The sequence below is a fragment of the Hippopotamus amphibius genome, chromosome 6 (assembly GCF_030028045.1).
Source record: "Hippopotamus amphibius kiboko isolate mHipAmp2 chromosome 6, mHipAmp2.hap2, whole genome shotgun sequence".
Taxonomy (NCBI): Eukaryota; Metazoa; Chordata; class Mammalia; order Artiodactyla; family Hippopotamidae; genus Hippopotamus; species Hippopotamus amphibius.
The window spans coordinates 62910558-62933352 of record NC_080191.1 but is presented as its reverse complement, the minus strand read 5'-3'; the positions used below and the strand labels follow the sequence as shown (position 1 = coordinate 62933352).

The 22795-nt window shown below is 39.2% G+C and overlaps 1 protein-coding gene across 2 annotated transcripts in view; it reads right to left on the bottom strand.

Moving 5' to 3' along the window:
* Window positions 1–22795, bottom strand: part of CD109 (CD109 molecule) — a 126584-nt gene that overhangs the window by 26569 nt on the left and 77220 nt on the right. For both annotated transcript variants that reach the window (XM_057737937.1, XM_057737938.1), the window contains 8 exons: window positions 20234–20308; window positions 19673–19733; window positions 15388–15517; window positions 14381–14498; window positions 12534–12647; window positions 10167–10385; window positions 9281–9425; window positions 6748–6924 (listed from right to left, as the gene is read on the bottom strand). In XM_057737937.1, coding sequence (XP_057593920.1) covers window positions 6748–6924; window positions 9281–9425; window positions 10167–10385; window positions 12534–12647; window positions 14381–14498; window positions 15388–15517; window positions 19673–19733; window positions 20234–20308 — 1039 coding nt within the window. The remainder of the gene's footprint in view (window positions 1–6747; window positions 6925–9280; window positions 9426–10166; window positions 10386–12533; window positions 12648–14380; window positions 14499–15387; window positions 15518–19672; window positions 19734–20233; window positions 20309–22795) is intronic.

Sequence of the window (22795 nt, the reverse complement as noted above, 5' to 3'; positions counted from 1 at the left end):
AGCACGGTTCTTCCACCAGGAGCAGCCAGCCCAGAGGAGGGGGAGGACTCGCAGACAGTCTCCAGGTATGCAGTACAATTCTTGAACTGGTTTAGATGAAACTGAAAATCCAAACCTCCAGCTCTGCTCCCTGGGCAAAACAGGGGGGAACCCGAACTGAGTGGGTCTCCTGTGAGGCGACCTTCCTTGTCTTAAGCCAGCCAGGCATCATTAGAGAACCTTCAGCTGCTTGTCCTCCAAATCATCCAATTCCATAAGAGAAACAGCCAGCTAGCTCAGCTATAAGGTTTATTGTTAGTACAATAATTCAGTGTTTCAGGGTAGTCACCTAAATTGGAAACTTTTCATCATGATAAGTGAGAAAGGCAAAAACATGGTTTTCTCCAGAAGTCTATGAGGAAATTAGAGTATTGCCTTCAAGTTCATAGTTTTATGAATAGCTCTTGAATTACAAAGTAACAGTACAATCAGAATTAACAGGCACTTCTAAAATTTAAAATAATGATGCATGAACTGGTGTTTAGAAAGGGTAAGACAATATACATACTTAGTGAGTCGTGAATTTTCTTTGGGATAGCCATGAATGTAAAATATTTACAATTTATCATACTAAAGAGGAAAGTACCGCTCATAGAAACACATAGGAAAAGTAACATTCTAAACATAATTTGACTTAGTTTACAAGTGTAGAAACTGCATACAATAAAAGAAGTAAAATCAGCTGCTTGTGGCTGTATCAATCACTTTCTCTGGTTAAAAGCTCATAAAAACATTCTCTGTACTATAAGAAAAGTATTTCCTATCAACTTCCTTACTCTCTCTGACATGAAATGGAAAGTGAGAACTTCATCAACGTTTTCTTTTTAGCATCTTCACTGTTGCCTCTAGCCATTCTTGTGATGGCCAAATGCAGCATCAGAATTCTGAAACCTACCTTTTTCCTATTTTTATTCCAATAGAGGAAATATAATGTGTTTTCAACTAAATTTGGTCTCAATCTTACTTGAAAAACTGAGCCTCAGGCACTGCAATTTAAATATTTAGGAAAACAAGTGGTTTAAATCTCCAATTATCAGGTCTGGAATTTCTAGTCCTTATAAAAAACATTTTTCATTTTACAGTTCTATTTTTCTTTTTGACAGTAAAAGACACTTCATTCAATGATGTAGCTACTGTCTTGACCAAAAAGACAATTAGTTAGGTTACAGGGCTCCTGGGCCAAGCGTGATTTGAGGAAAACCGTGCACTCTTCCTAAATGACATTTAAATAATATAATCATGACTGTGCCAAAGACACTTTCACTCCTTAAAAAATAAAAAAAACTACAGTATATTTAAAAAAAAAACCAAAACTTTGGCAAATGTGATAGCAAAAGAAAAAATAGAGTCTCTGAAATGAGACACCGATTTCATAATGAAAATCATTACACCGAGAAGTTTTTGTCCACTCCTTTGAAATATAATTTAGTTCAGCATGGGAAAAGATTCATTTTGAGGAGCTCATTGGACTGATTCCCATCAGCCACTTCACCAGCTCAAAAGGTAACAGGTTGAAAACTCTGGTCACATTTCCTAGCTCATAAAAACATGCTAGAGCCAGTTAGCAACTCTCGTGTTTAGAAAGAGCCATGCATCATGGAAACACCTGAGAGATCTTCTAGACCCAATCTCCACATTAAGACCATCAACCTAAAGCCCAAAGAAGCTAATATTGATACGAATGCATTCCCCTATCCTGCACCTACGGAAGGGCCCACACGGTGATCCCATGGAGAAGAGATTCAATGTAGCCCCTCTGTCAGGGTGCTTACCTTCTAGTGCAGGAGGCAGTCAGATTACAAAAAAACAAGGAAATTTTAAATACTGTGATGTGTGATATTATAGAACAGACAACAGTGTCTCATGAGGAACTTCAAGGTTCTTGATTGGGAACACCCCACCCCTGCAATGTACCACATGGTAGTAAGTTGTAGACCATGGTCATTTTTTAATACTGGAAAGTAATTTTAGGTTTCATACAAATTTATGAAGTGATAATCCTTCATTGCAATGATGAATAACAGAAAATGGTCAGATTTCCTGTCTTGTTTTTTTCTGGAACATTAAGCTAACAATTGGTAGAAAGAGTTACCTAAATTCAGGTCCTCTGACTCTTCTCATGATGATTCCACTTTAGCAATTCCCTGACTTCTTAAAAGTAATCTCAGTTTGTATTTTATATTTACTCTAAAAGTCATTTAAAAGGATTTTAAATGGTTTTTGGATGTGATTATACATTTCTCTTTGTTTATACTGCAATTGATAGTTCTCATTTTAATTGCACAGGGGATACAAAACATGACTTACAGGATTTCTTTTTTTTGCTAGGTTGTCGTCCTTGTAGTTTTGAAGCCTAAAACCTTGTTGTTTTAAGAATTTTTTATGAGAATTTGAAAATAATGTGTATCCCTTTTACTTGTTAAAAATTCTGTATATTTGTCTGTCTATTTAACCAGTCAAACTGTCAATAAAGTCATGTAATACACAATGAAATAATTTAATCTACTAAAAGGTCAGGGAAGGCCACTTTGAGGAAAACACCACCTGGATGACGAGCAGGGGAGAGCCCTGGAAAGACCTGGGGGTAGAACATCCAGGAGAAGGCGGGGCAGGTGGAAAGGCCCTCGGCGCCGTGGAGCTGGGAGCGCACCAGACGCAGCTGGACAGAGCCCCGAGGGGGCAGTTCGGGTGAAGTGAGAGACGGGCCCGGCATTCACTCAGGGCTTTGCAGGCCGAGGCCAAGAACCCACTGGAGAATTTGAGGAAGTGACATGATTTTGACATTATCAAAAGATCCCTTTTATTATAAAATATGCAGAGATGTATCAAAGGAAGCCGAGATATTGGCAAAGGGTCTATTTAGGAAGCCTCTGGAGTAGCCGGGTGAGCAATGTCATGTCAGCCTAGATCAATCAGCCTGGGATAGAGAGAGCAGAGGAATTTCACACTTGTTGTAGAGGTAGAATAGACAGAATTTACTTGCTAACTTTAGACTCTATCTCCCTAGTTAGATGCAACCAACAATATCATAGCTGACAGTTGCTGGGCATTTACTATGTGTTAAAATACCTCATTTGGTCTTCAAAATTAAGAACTGGGTACTTATTTACCCATGTCTTACAGGTGGAAAGACAAGGCCGGAAAAGCAGCCCAGAGCAGGGGGCAGGGTTCAGAGCCCAGGCCACACGGTCTCCACTGCCATGGTAACCACAGCTCTACCTCTCCCCTGGTGGGACTCGCCCACCTCGCAGCTGCAGAGCTCTTCATTCTGCCCACAAAGCTTTTTCTGCCCTCTGGCTGCTCTGCGCCTTCTTACAACCAGCAAGTGTGGCGAAGACTCCCAAGCAATGCAGGGCTGCTTTGAAACACTGCAGTCTGGCACCTACCTCGCCAGGATGGGCCTGGGGGACCAGCTCTCCTTTTACGAAAAAAACAGATATTGAGGATTTGGCCTGTTCATTTATCAGAGCATCTACTAACCCAGAGCAAAGTGTCTAGGACAGAAACTCAAATTATTTTTAAGGCATGAATTATTGTTCCTTAAATGGTTCAAACTATAAAACTTATTCTGTCTCTTTAAAGCATTGATATTTGATCAGCCAACATTATAGTTCATAAAACATATAAACTATGCAATTAGTGGCATTTTCTAAAATATTTTACTATTTTATTAAAATATCACAAAGAATGTATATCACATTATAAAGCACCAGTCTAGTTCCTTCATATTCTCTACCTGAAACCAGCCAAACTATATTTCAAATACAAGTTAGAATCTTGCCTTTAAAAGGTACAGAGCTGGACTTCCTGGGTGGCGCAGTGGTTAAGAATCTGCCTGACAATGCAGGGGACACAGGTTCGATCCCTGCTCCAGGAAGATCCCACATGCCGCGGAGCAACTAAGCCCGTGTGCCACAACTACTGAGCCTGTGCTCTAGAGCCCGTGAGCCACAACTATTGAGCCCACATGCCCCAATTACTGAAGCCTGTGCTCCACAACAAGAGAAGCTGCCACAATGAGAAGCCTGCACACCACAATGAAGAGCAGCCACCACTCGCCACAACTAAAGCCCACGTGCAGCAACAAAGACCCAACTCAGCCAATAAATAAAATCAATCAATAAATAAATTTTTTAAAAAAAGGTACAGAGTTAAATTTTGAAGAATATTTTTTACTCGTCTCCTTAAATACATGGCAATGTGCGAAGATCTCAGCTGATTTTAGCATGGCACACACTATACCAAACAGAGCCCCTGGTACCACTGCTTAAACTTAATTATAACTGAACTTGGAAAAAGTAGCTCTTGCATTTATATATTTAAAATATGACTGATTCACTTTAATAATCAGTATATTTTATCAAGCAAACATAGATCATAGTTCATGAAGACCATCCCAGGTAGAGGACATGCAAAGATGCATTATATGAAGACCATAAGTACCTGGAAATCACAGGTGAAATGTCTTAGTATATAAGTACAATTTTTCTTGAAAAACTAATAATGTGTTTTCTACGTATATGATAAAACATTTGTTTTTTTTTTTTTACCATTTTCTTTAAATAAATGAATAGCTAAACTGAAAAAAATATGACTGATTCACAAACATATGCAGAAAGGAGAATAATTTTTAATGGGCAGCTCAGTGCAGAAAGTACCAATTGCTAGATCTTTGAGAAATTCCCAGAGGACTTAAGGACCTGGGCCTGAGATGTCATAAATGCCTGTAGGGCCTGGCTCTAATCTGAGGGAAAATATACCACTATCTCCTTCACAGCAGAACTCGGGTCACACCCAGCCCTGATCCCAATCCCTGGCCTCCCTGAGTCTGATCTCCCCTGCAGCTGGCAACGCCTGACTCCCAGCCCCTTCACTCACACGCAGCCCTTGTCTGCTGGCCTGGCCCAGGGGGCACTCAGGACACTGACCGCAGCTCAGCCCCTTGGATCCAACATCTTACAGCTCCCTCTGGTCTAACCTGACACCCCAGATTCTAACTTCGGGTATCTCTTTCCTACAGGGCCCATGGTCCTCCCTTACTATTTTATCAGAACACCCACTGAGACGTCTTGCACCTTGGTCATACTGAAGCATCTTGGCCCAATTCCTGGTCCTCCTCCATCCTCTCCTATTGCTTCCAACAACCCAAGAACGTTGCAAAGTAACACTACCTCATGGCATTCTGAGCATGGACTCCAGAGTCAGACCACCTGGGAGAACCATGGACAGGTTATTTAGCCTCCCTGTGCCTCAGCTTCCTCATCTGCAAAATGGAAATAATAACAGTACACCTACCTCGAAGGGTTTTTGTGAGAATTAAATGCAAACATTTGTAAAACAAACAAGGTTAGTTATTATCATTATTACATAGAATTTCATTTAGGATAAACATGTCTCTACATAATGAGGGAACCTGGACAAAATCTCACATTAAAATAATGTCTTTACTAAGTCTTCTAATTCTTAACTGTGGAAAAATTAGCGAAACCACTAACAGCTTGCCTCTATTGACATTTAACCCATTCATTGTTTAAAAAAAAAAAAAGAAAGAAAAGAAAAGAAAAAGTTAGGATGGAAAGTGTTGATTCAATTTGTAGATCATACTGAACAAGCATTTTCCTATCATTTTGCATGAATCATTCTAATTCTCACCAGTTTGATGGACAGCAGGTACCCCAGACTGTGAGGAATGATAAAATCAGCCGCACAGAGCTCTTGCCAGAGGGCCCCTAATCGAAGCACGAAGCTCAAACTATGACTTTGGCTGGCTGGCTTTTGGAGTATTTGGGGAAATCAAGTCTACATTATTACTAAAAATGCTTCACAACTTTCCATTTTCTCCTAAGTATGGACATAAAGAGCATGGACTCTGGGGCCAGAGAGTAAGTTCAAATCCCAGCTCTGCTACCACTTGCTATGTGACCCTAGCAAGTTAGGTAACTTTTTTGTGCCTGAGTTGCTTCACCTGTAAACATAGGAGGACAATAACCATACTGATTGTGACCAGTAAGTGAGATATTATGTAAGGTGCTTAGAACACTGCCTGCCACACAGTAAGCATCAACCGATGTTAACTGTTGTTATTAGCAACTTGTAGGCACAGCATCTGGTGTCTGCACACAGTATCAGCTTCTCCAGGAGTCAGGGCAGAGTCGTCACCGGTGTGGCATTTCCTGAGTGGCCAGCAGGGGCCCCCATACACACACTTCTCTCCTAACCCCCAACTACTTGAGATGTTAAATGCGTTGAGAAGGTCCCCACCACAGGACACCACATGTGTTTACTACAGACTTTCTCCACTGAAGAGGGACCTCCCTGGGAGGAAAGGCATGATTTCCTGCTTCCTCAGCACTGGAACTGACCCTGGCCCTGAGAGATGCTCTAAAAATGTGGAATGAATCAAGGAACATTCATTCCTTGAGATCTTTAAGTGGCTTTAAACTTCCGATCCTTTACGAAAATACAAACCCCTCCCAGAAGAAACTCCTTAAGAAACGTCTTAGCAGCCATCAATGAGCCCTGAGCTGAGAACAAGTGGTGACAGTGTCCCACTGCTCAGACTTCCAGCACATTCCACACCATCTAGTGCCACAATCACAGAGCAAAGACAAAATCTACTTTGAAATACGGTTTAGAGTCAACTCTGACCAAAAAAAAAAAAAAAGAAATGTATTTTTACAAACAAAAGTATGTTTCTAAAATGCTTACCTTGCCTCATAAAAGAAAGGGCTTTTTCTTTTAAATTCTCTGTCAGTTGTTTCTTTTTAGTCAGATAATCCAAAACATAAATATTTGGAGCAAAATTTATCATGTTCTGTTCACCACAGCCATAAGGCATCCGAATTAGTGAGGCTAAGCCACTGATGGAAGAACCAAGAATGTCTCCTGAAAGCACAAGATATTCATTACGTTCAGCAAATCCTCAGTAACTGTACCTGCTGGTGGCAAAGAGACGTCCACTGAAAGTAGAAAGCATCTGACACTGAAGCAATATGACTATTCCACTGCGTGGAACACAGTATTGATAGAAACTTTACATCAAGCTTTTAGGAAGACTGGTCAAATAAATGATAATACAGTGGTACTGAACTTGTAGATTATGTGACAAATTAGGAGACTTTTAGCTCAAAGATATGGCATATACAAGCAAAAAGTAAGTTAAAAAAATTCTGAACAAAAATGTCAGGAATTGCATTAGGAAACCATCATTCTTACATAGGAAAGAAATGTTTTATTATTAGTTTTCTTCACATACATAGAACTTTATTTCAATTTCCTTACTAATACACTACAAATTCTTGAGAAATGATGTTTTTAAGGGCAGGGGTTGTGGTGTTTTTCAATGTGCTCTATTTATCAACAACAAAGTAGAACTAACAAGCATAAGTGTTTCAATAAACCTCAGGATCAAAAACAATTAAAAATATTTGTCAAAGTTAGTAATATAATGTTAAACAAAACACACACCCACATTCCTCTACCCATAGTCTAACACCATAACTCAAGAAAAAAGGTAAAAATTTAGAAATGTAAAGGCTGAGTTCTAATTCTGACCTCACTATGGTTGAACTGTATAGAGAAAAACATTCGTCAATGTGGTTTATTTTAGAAACTTACACCATTCCAAGTTCAAATATCTAGTGAAAATCTGCTCCTAAAAAAAAAAACAAATCCAAAAGAGAGAGGAAGACCTTCAGGTGGGTAGGCAGCAGCCATGCTAGTACATGACGTCTTCAACTTTATATATTAACACAGAGAAGTAAATACCACTGCAGGTCATATTTTCTATAACTATTACTACTACTGCAGGTTACGTTTTTAATATTCAAAGTGAACATAAACTTAGACTCTCAAAATCCAAAGAAGCACGCTAATAGTCACACATCTGGGCTACCAAATAAGTTTTTTTAAAATATATAAATACCAGATAAAACTTGAGAAACCATTATTTAAATCAAGCTTTAAAATTAAACCTCAGAGCACTTCAATAACAATAGCAGACTCATATCAACATAAGGAGCAATAGTACACACTTAAACTTCAAGAGCTTCTTCTCTCCGTGAGTGAGTGTGTGTGTGTGTACCACATCGTCTCCTAGCATCCCAGCACTGTGGGAGGTGCTTAGGAAGAACGTATTCCCCTAAATAGAAAGCTTCTTTAATTCCTTTTAAGAATTATATCTTAGTCTCCTAAAAAAGTCCTCTCTAGATGGACTGGTTGTTTGGGCTTATAATAAAAAGCATTATACCTGCAGGTGAGATTCAAAAGAATCTCTGAAAAAGTCCCTTAGATCCTGACACTTCAAAGACCTAAACTATTTAGATGTCATTAATCTAAATATTTCTTTCAGTTATTTGTGAAGCACAACTATATAAATAAACCTTTTGTGTGGAAGCTCTGTCTAACAGTTGAAAGGATTTGGGGGTTACCAGAAGGTAACTAGGAAAGGGTGACTAAGTCAATGGGTAGCTTCCAACTATAAAGGGTACTTGTGTTCTCCACAGAAAACTGCTCGAGGCAGTGGTCCTCAACCTCTCATTATCAGAAGTACTCATGGAACCTTTTCAAAACATACATGTTACAGCCATAGCCCAAGAGATTCTGACTGAGTAGACTGAGAGTGGAACCCAGATAACTGTGTATTTCCAAAGCTCCACAGAAGGTTCTGATACTCACCGGTGGTCGAGAGACGCAGAGGCAGAATAACCACACAAGAGTGTGGGCTGGCTACTCAAACAGTGGTCTGCGCACCAGAGGCATCAACATCACCTGGGAGCTTGTCAGAAATGCAGACTCCAAGGCCCCACCCCAGGCCTACTAAGCCAGAATCTGCCTTCACAGAAGCTCCCCAGCTGATTCACACTTACCTTGAAGATGGAGAAAAACTGGGCCAAGACACACATCCTACTTGCCTTTCTACTGTAATCAGCGGCTAGCACCAACTAAAAACTTTTTGCAACTTCTTCTCATTAGAATTAAATAAGAAAATAAGGACCTACTATATAGCACAGGGAACTATATTCAATATCTTGTAATAAACTATACTGGAAAAGAATCTAAAAAATATACATACATATATGTATAACTGAATCACTTTGCTGTACACCTGAAACAATGTAAAGCAACTATATTTCAATTTTAAAAACTACTTAAAACAGAAAATACACCTACAAATAAGTGAAAAATATATATTATCATATCCAAATAAACCAGTAGTGATGGTGATATCATCTATTCTTACCAATTGCAGTGATCTGAACTCTCTCACTACCACTCACTATATGAGGAGGAAAGGAGAAAGTCAAGGTTTTCAGGGTAGTCTGTAGCTTGCTGTCAGTCAAGTCTAATAAGATGGACTGTGAATATGACTTTTCTATTCCTTCAGCCTGTTGATAAAAAGAAACACAGTTAACATGGTCCCTACTCATCTGTTTACAGAGAACTATACGCAGATAATAAGTCAATCCTCTGGACTGTGTATGGTTGGATAAGTACCTACGATGTCTTGATTATTGCTTCAAACCTGTTAATAAATGTTTACTTTCTAGTTAAATTAGTCAAACCATTTCATGGGATGGCAAGGAAAATGATAAGGAGAAGATGAAAGGGTGATGAGAAACCCTCTGGGGTTTCTGGCAGGTCCTTTTACGATCCAAAGACAGAGATTAAGCGCCTTGTCAGAAGGCATCTTTGACAGAGTTGGGATGAAACCCAGGGTTGTCTCACTCCAGAACACAAACACTTATCCACTATGCGGAGTTGTCTTTTTGTGCATTCTGTCTTCTCTGAAAAAAACCTACAAAACTTCTCCTACCTGTACTGAGGAATTCCAAAATTCAACATCTACATATCAACTTGGCATGATTTAACCCCATGTCACACAGACTGTAAATATAACTTGCTTCACAGTCATACTATAAATTTAAAGAAGACGTTGGCAATCACCTCTAAGACATATACGTGATATATTTTTACATGTAGATGAGAAAACCATTAGGCATTACCAGGACGGTGAAGAAGATGACCCTCTAGGTCTTGAAAACAAATTTAACCAAGAGAAAATCCACCTTCTGTCTCCTTGTCAATTATGTATTTCCATTCCATTTATTCAGACGTCAAGTATTTACCTTCACTAAAATCCTCTGGGTGACAGCATCAGAAGCAGCAGGTGAGACAGCTGTGACCGTGATGGGCATTTCCCCCAGATGTGTTGGCCTCACCGGGAAAAGAACAGTTGCCCCATCCTCACTTGGAACCAGAACGGTCTGCTGGTGTCCTGTGGCATTTACTTCATTCGAAGCCAGTAGAATATCAAATGCATCACGTTTTTCAATGATTACCTTAACCTGGAAGAAAAAAATCATCAAAGTTTCTGTACAGTAAATTGCTCCCCAGTAAAACATTGCTTTAACTACAGTGAAATCTGTGAGGCTCAGAACTAGAGAAAAATGAGACAGAAAGGGGCAGTCAAGGAGAGGGTGAAAGGGTGTCAGGAAACACCTAGTTTCTTTCCCATGTTTTTTCCATCTACCTCAAGACATGTGGGGAAATGGCATTCTTCGGTTCCATTTCTAACATTAAACTCCCACTAACATTAAATTCTCTCATTTTTTCTGAGTGGTAAGGATGTGCCCAAAAAGGTTATTTCGTGTCATGGTAATGCCAACCAGCCTGACTCAACCATATCATCCTGGGACACTAGTCCCATTAAAAAAAACCTGAGGCAAACAGGATGAAATGTTATTACACTCATTGAGAGTCTCTGCTAAAAGTATTCCAAGAAAAGTATGACTCAGACACTAGTCCTGAAGCACATGTTGTTTGTAAACTGTTGTAAACTATGTCAAAGTTGCCTGGCTCATCAAGAATAGCATTTCTCATGCCCGTCAACAGCTGAACGGATAAAGAAGATGTGGCACATATATACAATGGAATATTACTCAGCCATAAAAAGGAATGAAACTGAGTTATTTTTAGTGAGGTGGATGGACCTAGAGTCTGTCATACAGAGTGAAGTAAGCCAGAAAGAGAAAAACAAATACCATATGCTAATGCATATATATGGAATCTAAAAAAAATGGTACTGATGAACCCGGTGGTAAGGCAAGAATAAAGATGCAGATGTAGAGAACGGACTTGAGGACATGGCGGGGGGTGGGGGGGAAGCTAGGACGAATTGAGAGAGTAGCACTGACATATACACAGTACCAAATGTAAAATAGATAGCTAGTGGGAAGCTGCTGCATAACACAGGGGGATCAACTCAATGACTGGTGATGACCTAGAAGGGTGGGATAGCGAAGGTGGAAGGGAGGCTCAAGAGGGAGGGGATATGGAGATATATGTATAAATACAGCTGATTCACTTTGTTGTAGAGAAGAAACTGGCACAACAGTGTAAAGCAATTATACTCCAATAAAGATCTGGGAAAAAAAAAAAGAATAGCATTTCTCTGGGTCTTAGATTTTATGAATTGTTTTCCCACTTATTTTCCCATCTGTTTCTCAAAATATTTCCTATCTTACAGATGAGTAAACTGCAAGTAAGTTATTTGCTGGGGTGGGATGCGGGGGGTGGGAGGGAGGCTCAAGAGGGAGGGGACATGGGGATATATGTATACATATAGCTGATTCACTTTGTTGTACAGCAGACACTACCACAACACTGTAAAGAAACTATACTCCAATAAAGATGTGGAAAAAAAAGTTATTTGCTGGTAAGTGGAGAAGCTGGACACTGAATCTGGGCCTTCTGACTCCAGATCTTTTGCTCTTTACACTATACCATGTTAAGAAGATTGAAAAGTAAAATTAGCAAAGAAGAAACAGTTTACTCTCTAGACATGGTGCTTAAAGAGATTATGGCATTTTCAGGTACTAAAATTAATTACAATCCTTACTTACCCTGGGGGAAAATCACTTCCTTAGCATTACTAGGGGACAAAACAAACAGTGGGCCTGCCCCTGCCTTACAGGGAACTGACTGGCTAAGGGGACACCCGGCCATGATTCAGAACACAATGCCTTGAAAATAGATATATGCTGTACCAACACAGGGACAGCAAGCACAACAGCATGGGTGAGATTCCTCAGGAAAGACACCTTAGTTTTAAACCAGGTCTTGAAAGGAATAAATTCTTGCCAACTGCCGTGGGCAAAGAACAGCAGTAAGAAGTGACAACACATTCTAGGTGTGAGAGGAGAGTAAGGAAAAATGCAGGGGGGCAGGAAAGAGGAAGACATGCCCCAGAGACGAAGCTGCATGACTAAAGCAGAGAACCCGTGCTAGAAACTAAGGCGAGATAGCTCGGATATGCTAGCAACATCCTTTGACATTAACAAGCAAAGGACATTGTGGGCAAAGTACGGCTATTTCCAATCTCCCAGAAATGTATAAAATCCTTAGATGCCCAAACACTACGTAACCCAATCCCTGCATGTTTTCTTCACTTTTTCCTGAAGTGTAAATGATAAACAAAACCTTCGGTATATTACCTCGGTGGCATCTTTCAAATAATTGAATATGGTCACTTCCAAAGCAAATTCTTCACCTCTGATAACAGAGTAGGGAAGATTCAAAAAAATGAAAAATGGTTGGAAGGCTTGGAGCTGGAAAAAAGACAATGAACACAGACTTTATTCAACTCCAAAGGCTTCACCCTTTACACAATTAAAAGCAAATCTCACGAAACCTGTGACGCTTATAACTACCTTCACATAGAAATGTCCACTTTCCTACCAACAGAAAGCAAACAACAACCTATCCCAAACCAATGGGGGCACATTGACTTGATTTATGTTATTTAAAATAATCACTGTGTTTTATGAAATGCCTACTAAGAACCAGGGATTTTACACAAATTATTTCATTTAGTCATTACACCTATGTCGGCAGGTGCGATGACCATATTTTATAGAAATCTGAAGCTCAGACATCTCTGTAACTGGTACAAGACCACACTGCTGGCAAGTATAGGAGTCAGAACTGGATCCCAGCACGTCTGAGGCCACAGCTAAGTTCCTCTTCTACTCTGCCATGTTGATTCTACCATTCTGCTTTTAAAGCCACTGGCCAAATGAAACAGCATCTGTTTCAGATTCATGTGAAAAGTCTAAATGATGTTTTGCCTACTACCCTGTAACATATACATACACATATGTGTACTTCCTCGTTGGTCACCCAACTCTGAGAGTGTTGGCCAAGTTTCTCACCGGCAGCAGTTAATTCCCTCTTAGAGGTTTATTTGGACATTCATAGAAGTGTCAGACTTTCACGATAGGGTGCCCTTGGCACTTAGTGGGTGAAGGTCTGCAGGCTCAGGACAGTCCCAGACAATGAAGAATTGTCCTGTGTCCCTCACGATTCTTCAATGTCCCTTCATGTAGATAAAGTACCTGCTTATAATGACCTGGACTTACAACCTAATTCCAACGTGTATATAAACCCAAAACATCTGTCAATACACAACTATTTTGTAAATCAAGAGGAAAACACACTTTGTTTTGTAACTTTACCAAAACGTGTTCACTATTTCAAAACTTTACACCATCACAGGCAACACCTGTCAAGGTTTTTGATTTGCTAAAACAATACATGTATATCGAACTGCATTTGCAGCTGTTACACACAGGGTGATTCTACACACAGGGTAAATATTCAAATTTGTTACTATGACTTCTCGTGTAACTAGGCCCGGTCACTTACATACTGAAAAGTATGTTATTTTATTATACATTACTTTCCTTTTATTTCTCCTTAGTATTTCACATAGGGCATCTCATTGATTTTTTTTAATTGAGTATGTAAGGTATATTATATTTCCCATGCATTTCATTTTGCATAGATGGTAGAGGGACAAAAAACAATAGCTGTTATAAAAAGCCAGCTTCAGGTATGATAGAGGTGAAAGCTACTGGTCTAAGACCAATCATGGTCGTTACATTCCTCTTGTCAGTGACGGGTTTAGGAAGCGACATGGGATGTAATTTGACCAAAGAGATGTGAAGGACTGTTTGCTAGGGGATATTTTGAGAAGTTCTGCTTGTCCTTAAAGAGGGATGCACAGAAACATTCTCTCCCTCCTAGCCCTTGGAAGTGGTTGGACTCAGTCAATGATAAACTTTCTATCCAAATCTTAATATAGAGCTAGTACATTTAGCAGTTTAACACAGCTCACATTCTAAATTGTAAAACAGATGAAAAACAAAAAGGAAACGCCAAGGAATCTCTAAACGGTGGTCAATATCATAAGCAGTCACTTTTTTAAGATCCATTGAGGAGCTGACACTTTCTTTGCTTCATGACACTGTACCATTTATAAGCAGCCCTTTAATATACTTACCTCCACTGGAGTAGTTGTTAGTCCAAGACCTAAATCCTCAGAGATCACAAAAGCAGTTGCAACCCAAGAAGTGATAGAATCAGGTACAGTAACTTCAAACTCGTGGTAAATCCTGGAACTGAAGTCAAGATAAATATAAAAGTCACAAAACCAAGAACTGACACATTTCAAAATAGGCCAACATAACCTAAACCATGTTTTGGAAGAATTTTAATTTTCCAAATCATTTACATATCTAAATTTTTTAAAAAGATTTAAGCATAAAACAGTAGATCCCAAGTTCTCAAGGAATAGGTCACCAAACTGATCTATATTCCAACAAAATCTTTCTGCAATGTTTATATCTTCAGAATAAACATCATTTTCATAAATTTTGTATAGATAATAAATATACTTTTTCAAATTTAACTCCAATTTGTTTCTCTCAATATGCATAAACTTTTCCCTCTGTATTCTAGTCACTGTTGTTATTTGATTTGGAGGTTTAACTTTGTCTTATTTCAAGTTCCTGAAAATAGTTGACTCACAATATGTGTAGATTTCATGATTTACCTGCTCAGTCATCACGCCAGGTAGCACAGGGTTTGTCAGCTAAGCTGAATTCCTTTCAGTGTCCACAGCCCCCCTTTCTGTGGCTCACAGGCATATTTTAGGAGGAGCCACAAGGCAGAAGGAATAATTATGAGCGCTTCCCACCCCAAGGCAACAAAGGAACTCTCAGCAATCTTTCCCCAACGAGAACCACAAGGCTTCAGGGAAGTTAAAATCACCCTTCATTAGAAAAAGGCCCACCTTCTCCATGATGATACTCTCACTGCCACAGTTCACATGCAGCTTTATTAAATACTATATTTAAATACAATAAATATCATTCTGAAAAAAACTCTTGGTCTATTGAGTTCTTTATCACCCTACGTTTGTACTTAAACATTAGAAAGAGGGCAAAACTTACTTAAAACTAAGATCCAGCAAAATATACATGGGCAAAGAACTTTATAAAATTTTACCCCATTTTGGTGTCTAGCCAAATCCAAGTCTCTGGAAAATGCTTTCTGACACGTGGACTGCTACCCGAAGAAAAGTCATGAAAATCTACCAAGTATCCTTCAGTTTCCTCCAAAAACGCTATACGGTCATCTAAAAATAAACACAGACAACTGTCAGGAAAAAGTCACTGTAGAGAGTGTTCATCAGCCTAGTCCGCAGAACCACAGCACCTCTCAGCTGACAGGGCCTTTACAGTCTGTCTTGTCCAATCCTCTCATTTTACAGAGACACCTGAGACCCACAGAAGTCACATGACTTACCCCCAGCCACATGGTCACTACAGCAGAGCCAGGAAAAAAAAAAAAAAAGTTTGATGGCCCTACAACCAATACCTGAAAAATTACTTCTAGCTCAGCTGCTAAAAAATAAGTTAAATCCCATTTTTAAAGTTACCTCCTGCATATATATACAATGGAATATTACTCAGCTATAAAAAGGGATGAGATGGAGCTATATGTAATGAGGTGGATAGACCTAGAGTCTGTCATACAGAGTGAAGTAAGTCAGAAAGAGAAAGACAAATATTGTATGCTAACTCACATATACGGAATCTAAAAATGGTACTGATGAACTCAGTGACAAGACAAGAACAAGGATGCAGATGCAGAGAATGGACTGGAGAACTCGAGGTTTGGTGGAGCGGGGGGTGAAGGGGAAGCTGATACGAAGCAAGAGAGTAGCACAGACATATATATACTACCAACTGTAAAATAGATAGCCAGCGGAAAGTTGTTATATGACAAAGGGAGTTCAACTCGAGGATGGAAGATGACTTAGAGGACTGGGACGGGGAGGGTGGGGGGGACTCGAGGGAGGGTGGGGGGGAGTCGAAGGAGGGAGGGAATACGGGAATATGTGTATAAAAACAGATGATTGAACTTGGTGTACCCCCCAAAAAATAATAAATTAAAAATAAATAAATAAATAAAGTTACCTCCAATTCTGCTATTCCCCTCTTCTTAGATTCCTAATGCTGACTGCCTTTGGCTACACCAGCCACAAGATGCTACAATCATCCAATTTATTAGCTTTTTTCTTATAAAAAAAAAAAAGCCATGCTAACATACAGACACACCTATCTCTATTCTTTCAAGTTTTCTATAAGCCTAAAATTATCTCAAAATAAAATGTAAAAAGAAAATTATACTGTAGAAGGTACCAAAGAGACAAAAATGAATATGATGAGCTCCACCCATTGTCTATGGGGGAGGCAGACAAACACATGACAGGAGTGACAGCACACACAGGCGAAATGTCTACCAAGCACAGAAGAGCTGACTTTACACAGCCTCTGAACGATTAAAAGGGAATGGCTAGAGGAAAAAATGCATTTTGCATTGACTGCTGCATTCCATTTTCCTTACATCTCCAGATAAAGAATATCCCATACAAGAGAAAAAAAAAGTAAGCTAAGTACAGTGGCATGTCTGAAATATGACAAAGCGTATTAGGGAAGAGTGGAATAAAATGAGAATAGAAAGAATACTTGGGTCCCGATTTTAAAATATCAGTTATGCCATGCAGAAGGATTTGGACTTGACCCTTTCGGTAATGATGACCTACTGAAGGTTTTACAATAAATTGGAAGAATGATCTAACCCATGTTTTATAATGGAAACTCTGGTCTCAGCGGTGTAGAGCTGGGGGAATAGAGGCAGGAGAAACAGGAGGCTCCCTCAGCGCAGGAGGAGACACGCTGACGAGGGAGAGGAGAGGAAGGACAGCCTTGAGAGATGACTCTGCTCTGCCTCTCGGCTGGATGACCTCTGTGTGCGCCCACGGCGGGCTGCACCTCCCCATCACAGCCCTCAGCACACTCCTCTGTGTGTTGGTTTGCCCCACTGGACCAAGCTGGAATCTCCATTGCCTCCTACATGCCGGGCACACAATTAATATCATCTACTGAATCATGAGTGAACAAACTGGATATGAGGAATAAGATAATAGGTCATTGCAGACTTGTGAGTGCCAAACAATGCGCTAGGCACTCGACATGCTTTAGGATTTAACCTCATAACAATCCTGTAATATAGGTGATGTTATTCTTGTAATTCAGGGAGAAATCTCAGGTTTAGAGAGCTTAATGAATTTTCTCAGGATCATAAAGCCAGAACTCAAAATCAGAAGTATTTAATGGCAAGTTCCTTTCTTAACCTCTATGCTGTTCTACATCTGACAGAGAGAGAGGAAAGAATTAAGGACGAGTTCCAGGTTTCCAGTGCAGACACGTGGGTAGATGATGATTTCATTAACAGAGATATGGAATCAAATCAACTCAAGAGCTCATATATTAGTCACATCATATTAAGGAAGAGCGATGGTTTGTGATATATCAAATTTAAGGTATCTGTGGGGCATCAGGGTGCAGAAACATAGTAAGATAAACAGTCAAGGTGTTGCAGAGTTGAGTTTAATGGGGAAGATGTCATGGAAGGACAAGGGACTACGGAAGAATTCTACCAAATTGACTGACCATGTATGTGGTCCAGGTACAAGGGGCAAATGGGGGCAGAAGGAGCCGGTGATCCAGAATAACCAGGAGAAGCCAAGACCAAAGAATTAGGGGAGTGAGGACACATACAAGGTAGGAGGACAGGCACTTGAAACGTTAGGGGTAGGGCAGTGGCTGGGTGATGACATGACCTTGTGACTACTGTTGCCGCAGTGGTAATCACGGGACAATGCACATTAGATGGGCCACCCACATAGACATTCAAATCCCCCGGGACGACAAAGGAGTAAGACTCTGAATCTTCTGTGAGAGTCATCAATGTATAGAGAGACAAAGGGAAAGTAGGTGAATGTTGATTAAAGGAACTGTAATTGAAATTTTTTGAGCTTCAAATCATAAGGGGCTCTTAACTGAGGGTTGTTGAACAATGGTCTTGAAGTGGCCGAGAAAATACTGAATCCTATGCACCTCCTGACCCTGAACCAGAAAAGAGGCAGAAAAATTAATGTCAATCACTTGAAGGTTTCTAGCAACATAATATGCTAGTAAGAGTATCCGGCTTCTTCTGTTACAGTGAAAACAAAGAAGAAGGTTCTCAGAAAAGATAAAGATTACAATAAGTATTACTAAAAATAGAATGAGTATGACAGTGTGCACCAGGATTCGATAAGCAAACATAAACTAAGATGGGTGAAAGCTGAGACTGACAGAGAGAGAATGGAAAAGAACAGATTGGTTTGGAAGGCTGCCTAGGATAGATGATTATGTGAAGAAAGCTAAATGCGTCACATGTCTTTAATACGTAGAGATGGCAATGACTTCATAAAATCCTTAAGACTATAAAATTATTCTCATAACTTCTGGACAGAGGCTCAGGTGTCCTGTGGTGTCAAGAACCAATCCAAAGCTGGAGAGCCTGGGGCTTAGTGTGCAGTAAGTAACTGGGCACACGTGACAGAAACAGGGAATGCATGGAAAGAAACTATGATAGTTCTGTGGCCTTTCAAGATGATTTCATATAAATTTTACCTGAAAGGAAAGAGAACAACTTCTAGAATTAACCATTCTCACTTATACGTTTCCTTCAGACAAAACGTTTTATGACTTCTTCCTAAAAGCACGCTTCTTTTAATTAGTTGGGTGGTCAGCTCTATCTAGCAATCCAGGGACCTAGGATGTACAGATGTGACCCTGCCCAGGAATAACTCAGATTGAGAAGAAAAGTGTGTGTGTGTGTGTGTGTGTGTGTGTGTGTGTGTGTGTGTGTGTGTCTTGACAGCATACTTTATGGCATCTGGGCTATTTTCTAGGTGAACAATAAAAAGCTAGAGAACAAAAATGTTTCAAAAATATCTTGCTCCTTTTAAATGATTCCAAAATAACACCACAGTTTACAACACAAATTGGAGGCATAAGATCTTCCAATATGTCCAAAAATACAACCACGTCAAAAAAATTACAGAGAGCAAAGGGAAAGCATTCATTACAAAGATCTACACAGGAGCTGAAAAACACTCCATGTCATGGTCCAGATCTACTTCCAAGTATGAGGGTGAGTTAAAAATTATCCGCACCCTGGCTGTAGAAATTCTACTAGAATTCAGCCAGAGTGCAGATAAATTTTGACTCACCTTCATACATTAAACTCCAAATATTGTAGGATAAGAAAACAGAAAATGAAAATCACAATATTCATGTTCAACCAGGAAGTATTCATACTTACATAAGTGACTACAAATACCTGCGATGAAAGACTTAATTACTTTAAAAGCACTTTGCCAGGTTTCACTTACAAACATCATCAACGTAATCCTTCACAAGGTTTGCATCTGTCAATACCCAGAGGCCACACTCCTAGAAACAATAATTTTAATTTTCTTTTAAAATAAGAGTTTAAACGCCTTCTAAATTGTCAGTCTCCCATAGTCCTAACCCACTCTTGCTCATCTGTTTGTGTGTAGCACGTGACAGTATTTCCCTTTTTAACTCTTGCTCATTTTTGAGTTAAGGTACACACGAGTACACATTCGCTCTCACGCCCAGACACACACACACTCACACACAGTCTCACATGCAGAAAGAGCCATTTCAAAGTCAAGGAAAGTGATATAAAAGAAAGAAACTATAATGACAATTCCATTATTTCTCTAATGGTGAATTTATTCATTTGCTTTTAAAACTAGAAGGATGACTATCTTTCCATTTCAAATTACACTTATATAACACGCTGCACTTCATCAACACATTTAATAAAAGGTTAACATTTCATAATTTAGATCATTAATTCTCAAATTAATTTTGCAGCAGTAAAAGATATTAATATCTTTTCAAACTATATACCAAACTAAACATACCTGAAAGACTCCAAAAGAATTCATGAACATTCCTAAATAATATCCTGTGTTATAAAGTTCCAATTCATGAACCACCTAAGGAAAGATAAAATATACAGAATGAATACATTCACATCAACCTGTTCTGGCCTCTCAACATTCCTGATTCGCACCTTACATAAGAGACAGGTCATATGCATCAAATTTGAAAATGACACAAATGGAGGAATAATGAATATGTAAATGCCATGTTCATAGTACAATCAGCCAAAATTACATTTCTTTTTGACACTTATTTTTATTCTATTCAGCAATTCAGAATTCCTAAGAAGTGTGGGCTTGTTGTTGACAAGACCAACGCAGAGATAAGCATTAAAAATGCTCATACTTTTGACAAACATAAACGGGTTCAATTTGATGGTTAATATGAGTTCTAAAAAATGTCAGTTAACTAAATTCTTTAAAATAACACAAAGAGACAATTCACAAAAAAAGAAATGCAAATTATGAATAAGCAGAAAAATATTCAACCTCATTGATAATCAAAGTGATGCAGGGTTTCCCTGGTGGCGCAGTGGTTAAGAATCCGCCTGCCAATGCAGGGGACACGGGTTCGATCCCTGGTCCGAGAAGATCTCACATGGCATGGAGCAGCTAAACCCGTGCACCACAACTACTGAGCCTGCGCTCTAGAGCCCATATGCCACAACTACTGAAGCCCGTGTGCCTAGAGCCCATGCTCTGCAATAAGAGAAGCCACCACAATGAGAAGTCTGCGCACCACAATGAAGACTAGCCCCCAGTGAAGACCCAATGCAGCCAATAAATAAATATATAAATAAATAAAGTAGTTTAAAAAAATTGTGACGTGTTGAGTTTAAAAAAAACCAAAGTGATGCAAGTTACATCAATGAGATAGCTCTTTGATAATGAGATATTTGCATGTATACCATTAGCAATGTTATTTTTTAAGAACAGTACTCATTGCTAGCAAGAGTGAGTAAAATAGGCTAAAAGAGTAAAACTGGCACATGTAAACACAGAATTAGAATATGACCCAGCAATTCCAATCCTATATATATATACACAAAAGAACTGAAAACAGGGACTCAAAGAGATATTTGTTTGCCAGTGTTCATTGCAGCATTAGTCACAATAGCCAAAAGGTAGAAACAACCTAAGCATCCATCAACAGAAGAATAAACAAACAAAATGTGGCACATATATACAATGGAATATATTCAGCCCTAAGAAATAAAGTTCTGATACATGCTACAACACAGTTACACCTTGAAAACATTGTGTTAAGTGAAATAAGGCAGACACAAAAGGACAGATATTGTATGATTCCACTTATATGAAATATCTAGAATAAGCAAATTCATAAAGTCAGAAGTAGAGTAGAGGTTACTAAGGTTGCTAAGAGAAGGGGGTAATGGAAACATTGCTTTATGGTCACAGAGTCTCTGTTTAGAGTGATGAAAGTTTTGGAAATAGCTATGATAGTTGTACAATATTATGAATGTAATTAATGCCACTGAACTGTATTTTGAAAATGGTTAAAGTGGCAAATTTAATTTATATATATCTTACTATGGTAAAAAGAAAAAGTTAAGATATTATACCCTTTTTGGTAACGATTTTGATACATTTCCCTTATTTACATTAGCATTAAGACTGACAAATTAAGACAAAGACAAGGAGAAAAAATATGTAAGATTCTAAGTTTAAAAATACAAGTTTAAAATTAAACACCCAAACCGCTGTTTCTGCTACACTAACAACACCGCTCCTACATCCACAGTTAGTAAACATGGTGCTATAGCAGGCACCAAGAATAAAACCACAGAATGAGAAAAGGGAAAATTTCATAATATCTCAACAAGCTAGCCAATACAATTAGCTAAACCACAGACAACAGAGCCAGAGCCAATCAGGATGGAAAGAAAAGGTTTTCATTCCATAACTCAAACTCTGCCACAGAACACCAATGTGTGCAAGATGTTCCTCTGCTGACACTCAGGTGTGAATTAATGGAATTATCTAAGAAGAAGCATCTCTTGCATAAAGAAGTCCTCCTTTTCTCACTGACTCAGTGAAAGGCACTGCCAAAGCTGCAGCAAGGAAAGTCTGGTATCTGGAAATTAGTTCTGAAAGATCTAGGACACCTAAATTATTCCAAGGCATTCAACAGTCTCTGGGAAGCACCTATGAAGTTAATAAGAATGAAAGAAACCAAAGCAGCCTATTATCATAGGCTCCTGTCTCCCTCCTCCAGAGCCAATTCTGGAGAAACAATAAAAGCAAGCAAGACACTTGGATGAGTAGAACAAGAAAACCCTCGGAAGAGGCAAGGGTATCTCAAATTGGAGTGTGGGAGGAAGCACATGGGAGAAAGCTGCTACTGGCAGCAGTCATATGACAGGTTCGAGGAAGGTTTCTAAATTCTGCTTGTGCTTCTCTTCAGGAGGTAGCCTCAGAACAATCACTCCTTACTATTTCACTGCCAAAACCAGCAGGCAGCAGGCAGGTAGTCTAGTCAGGATAATACCAGGTCAGCACCTCTGCCCTTCTGGCATGAGA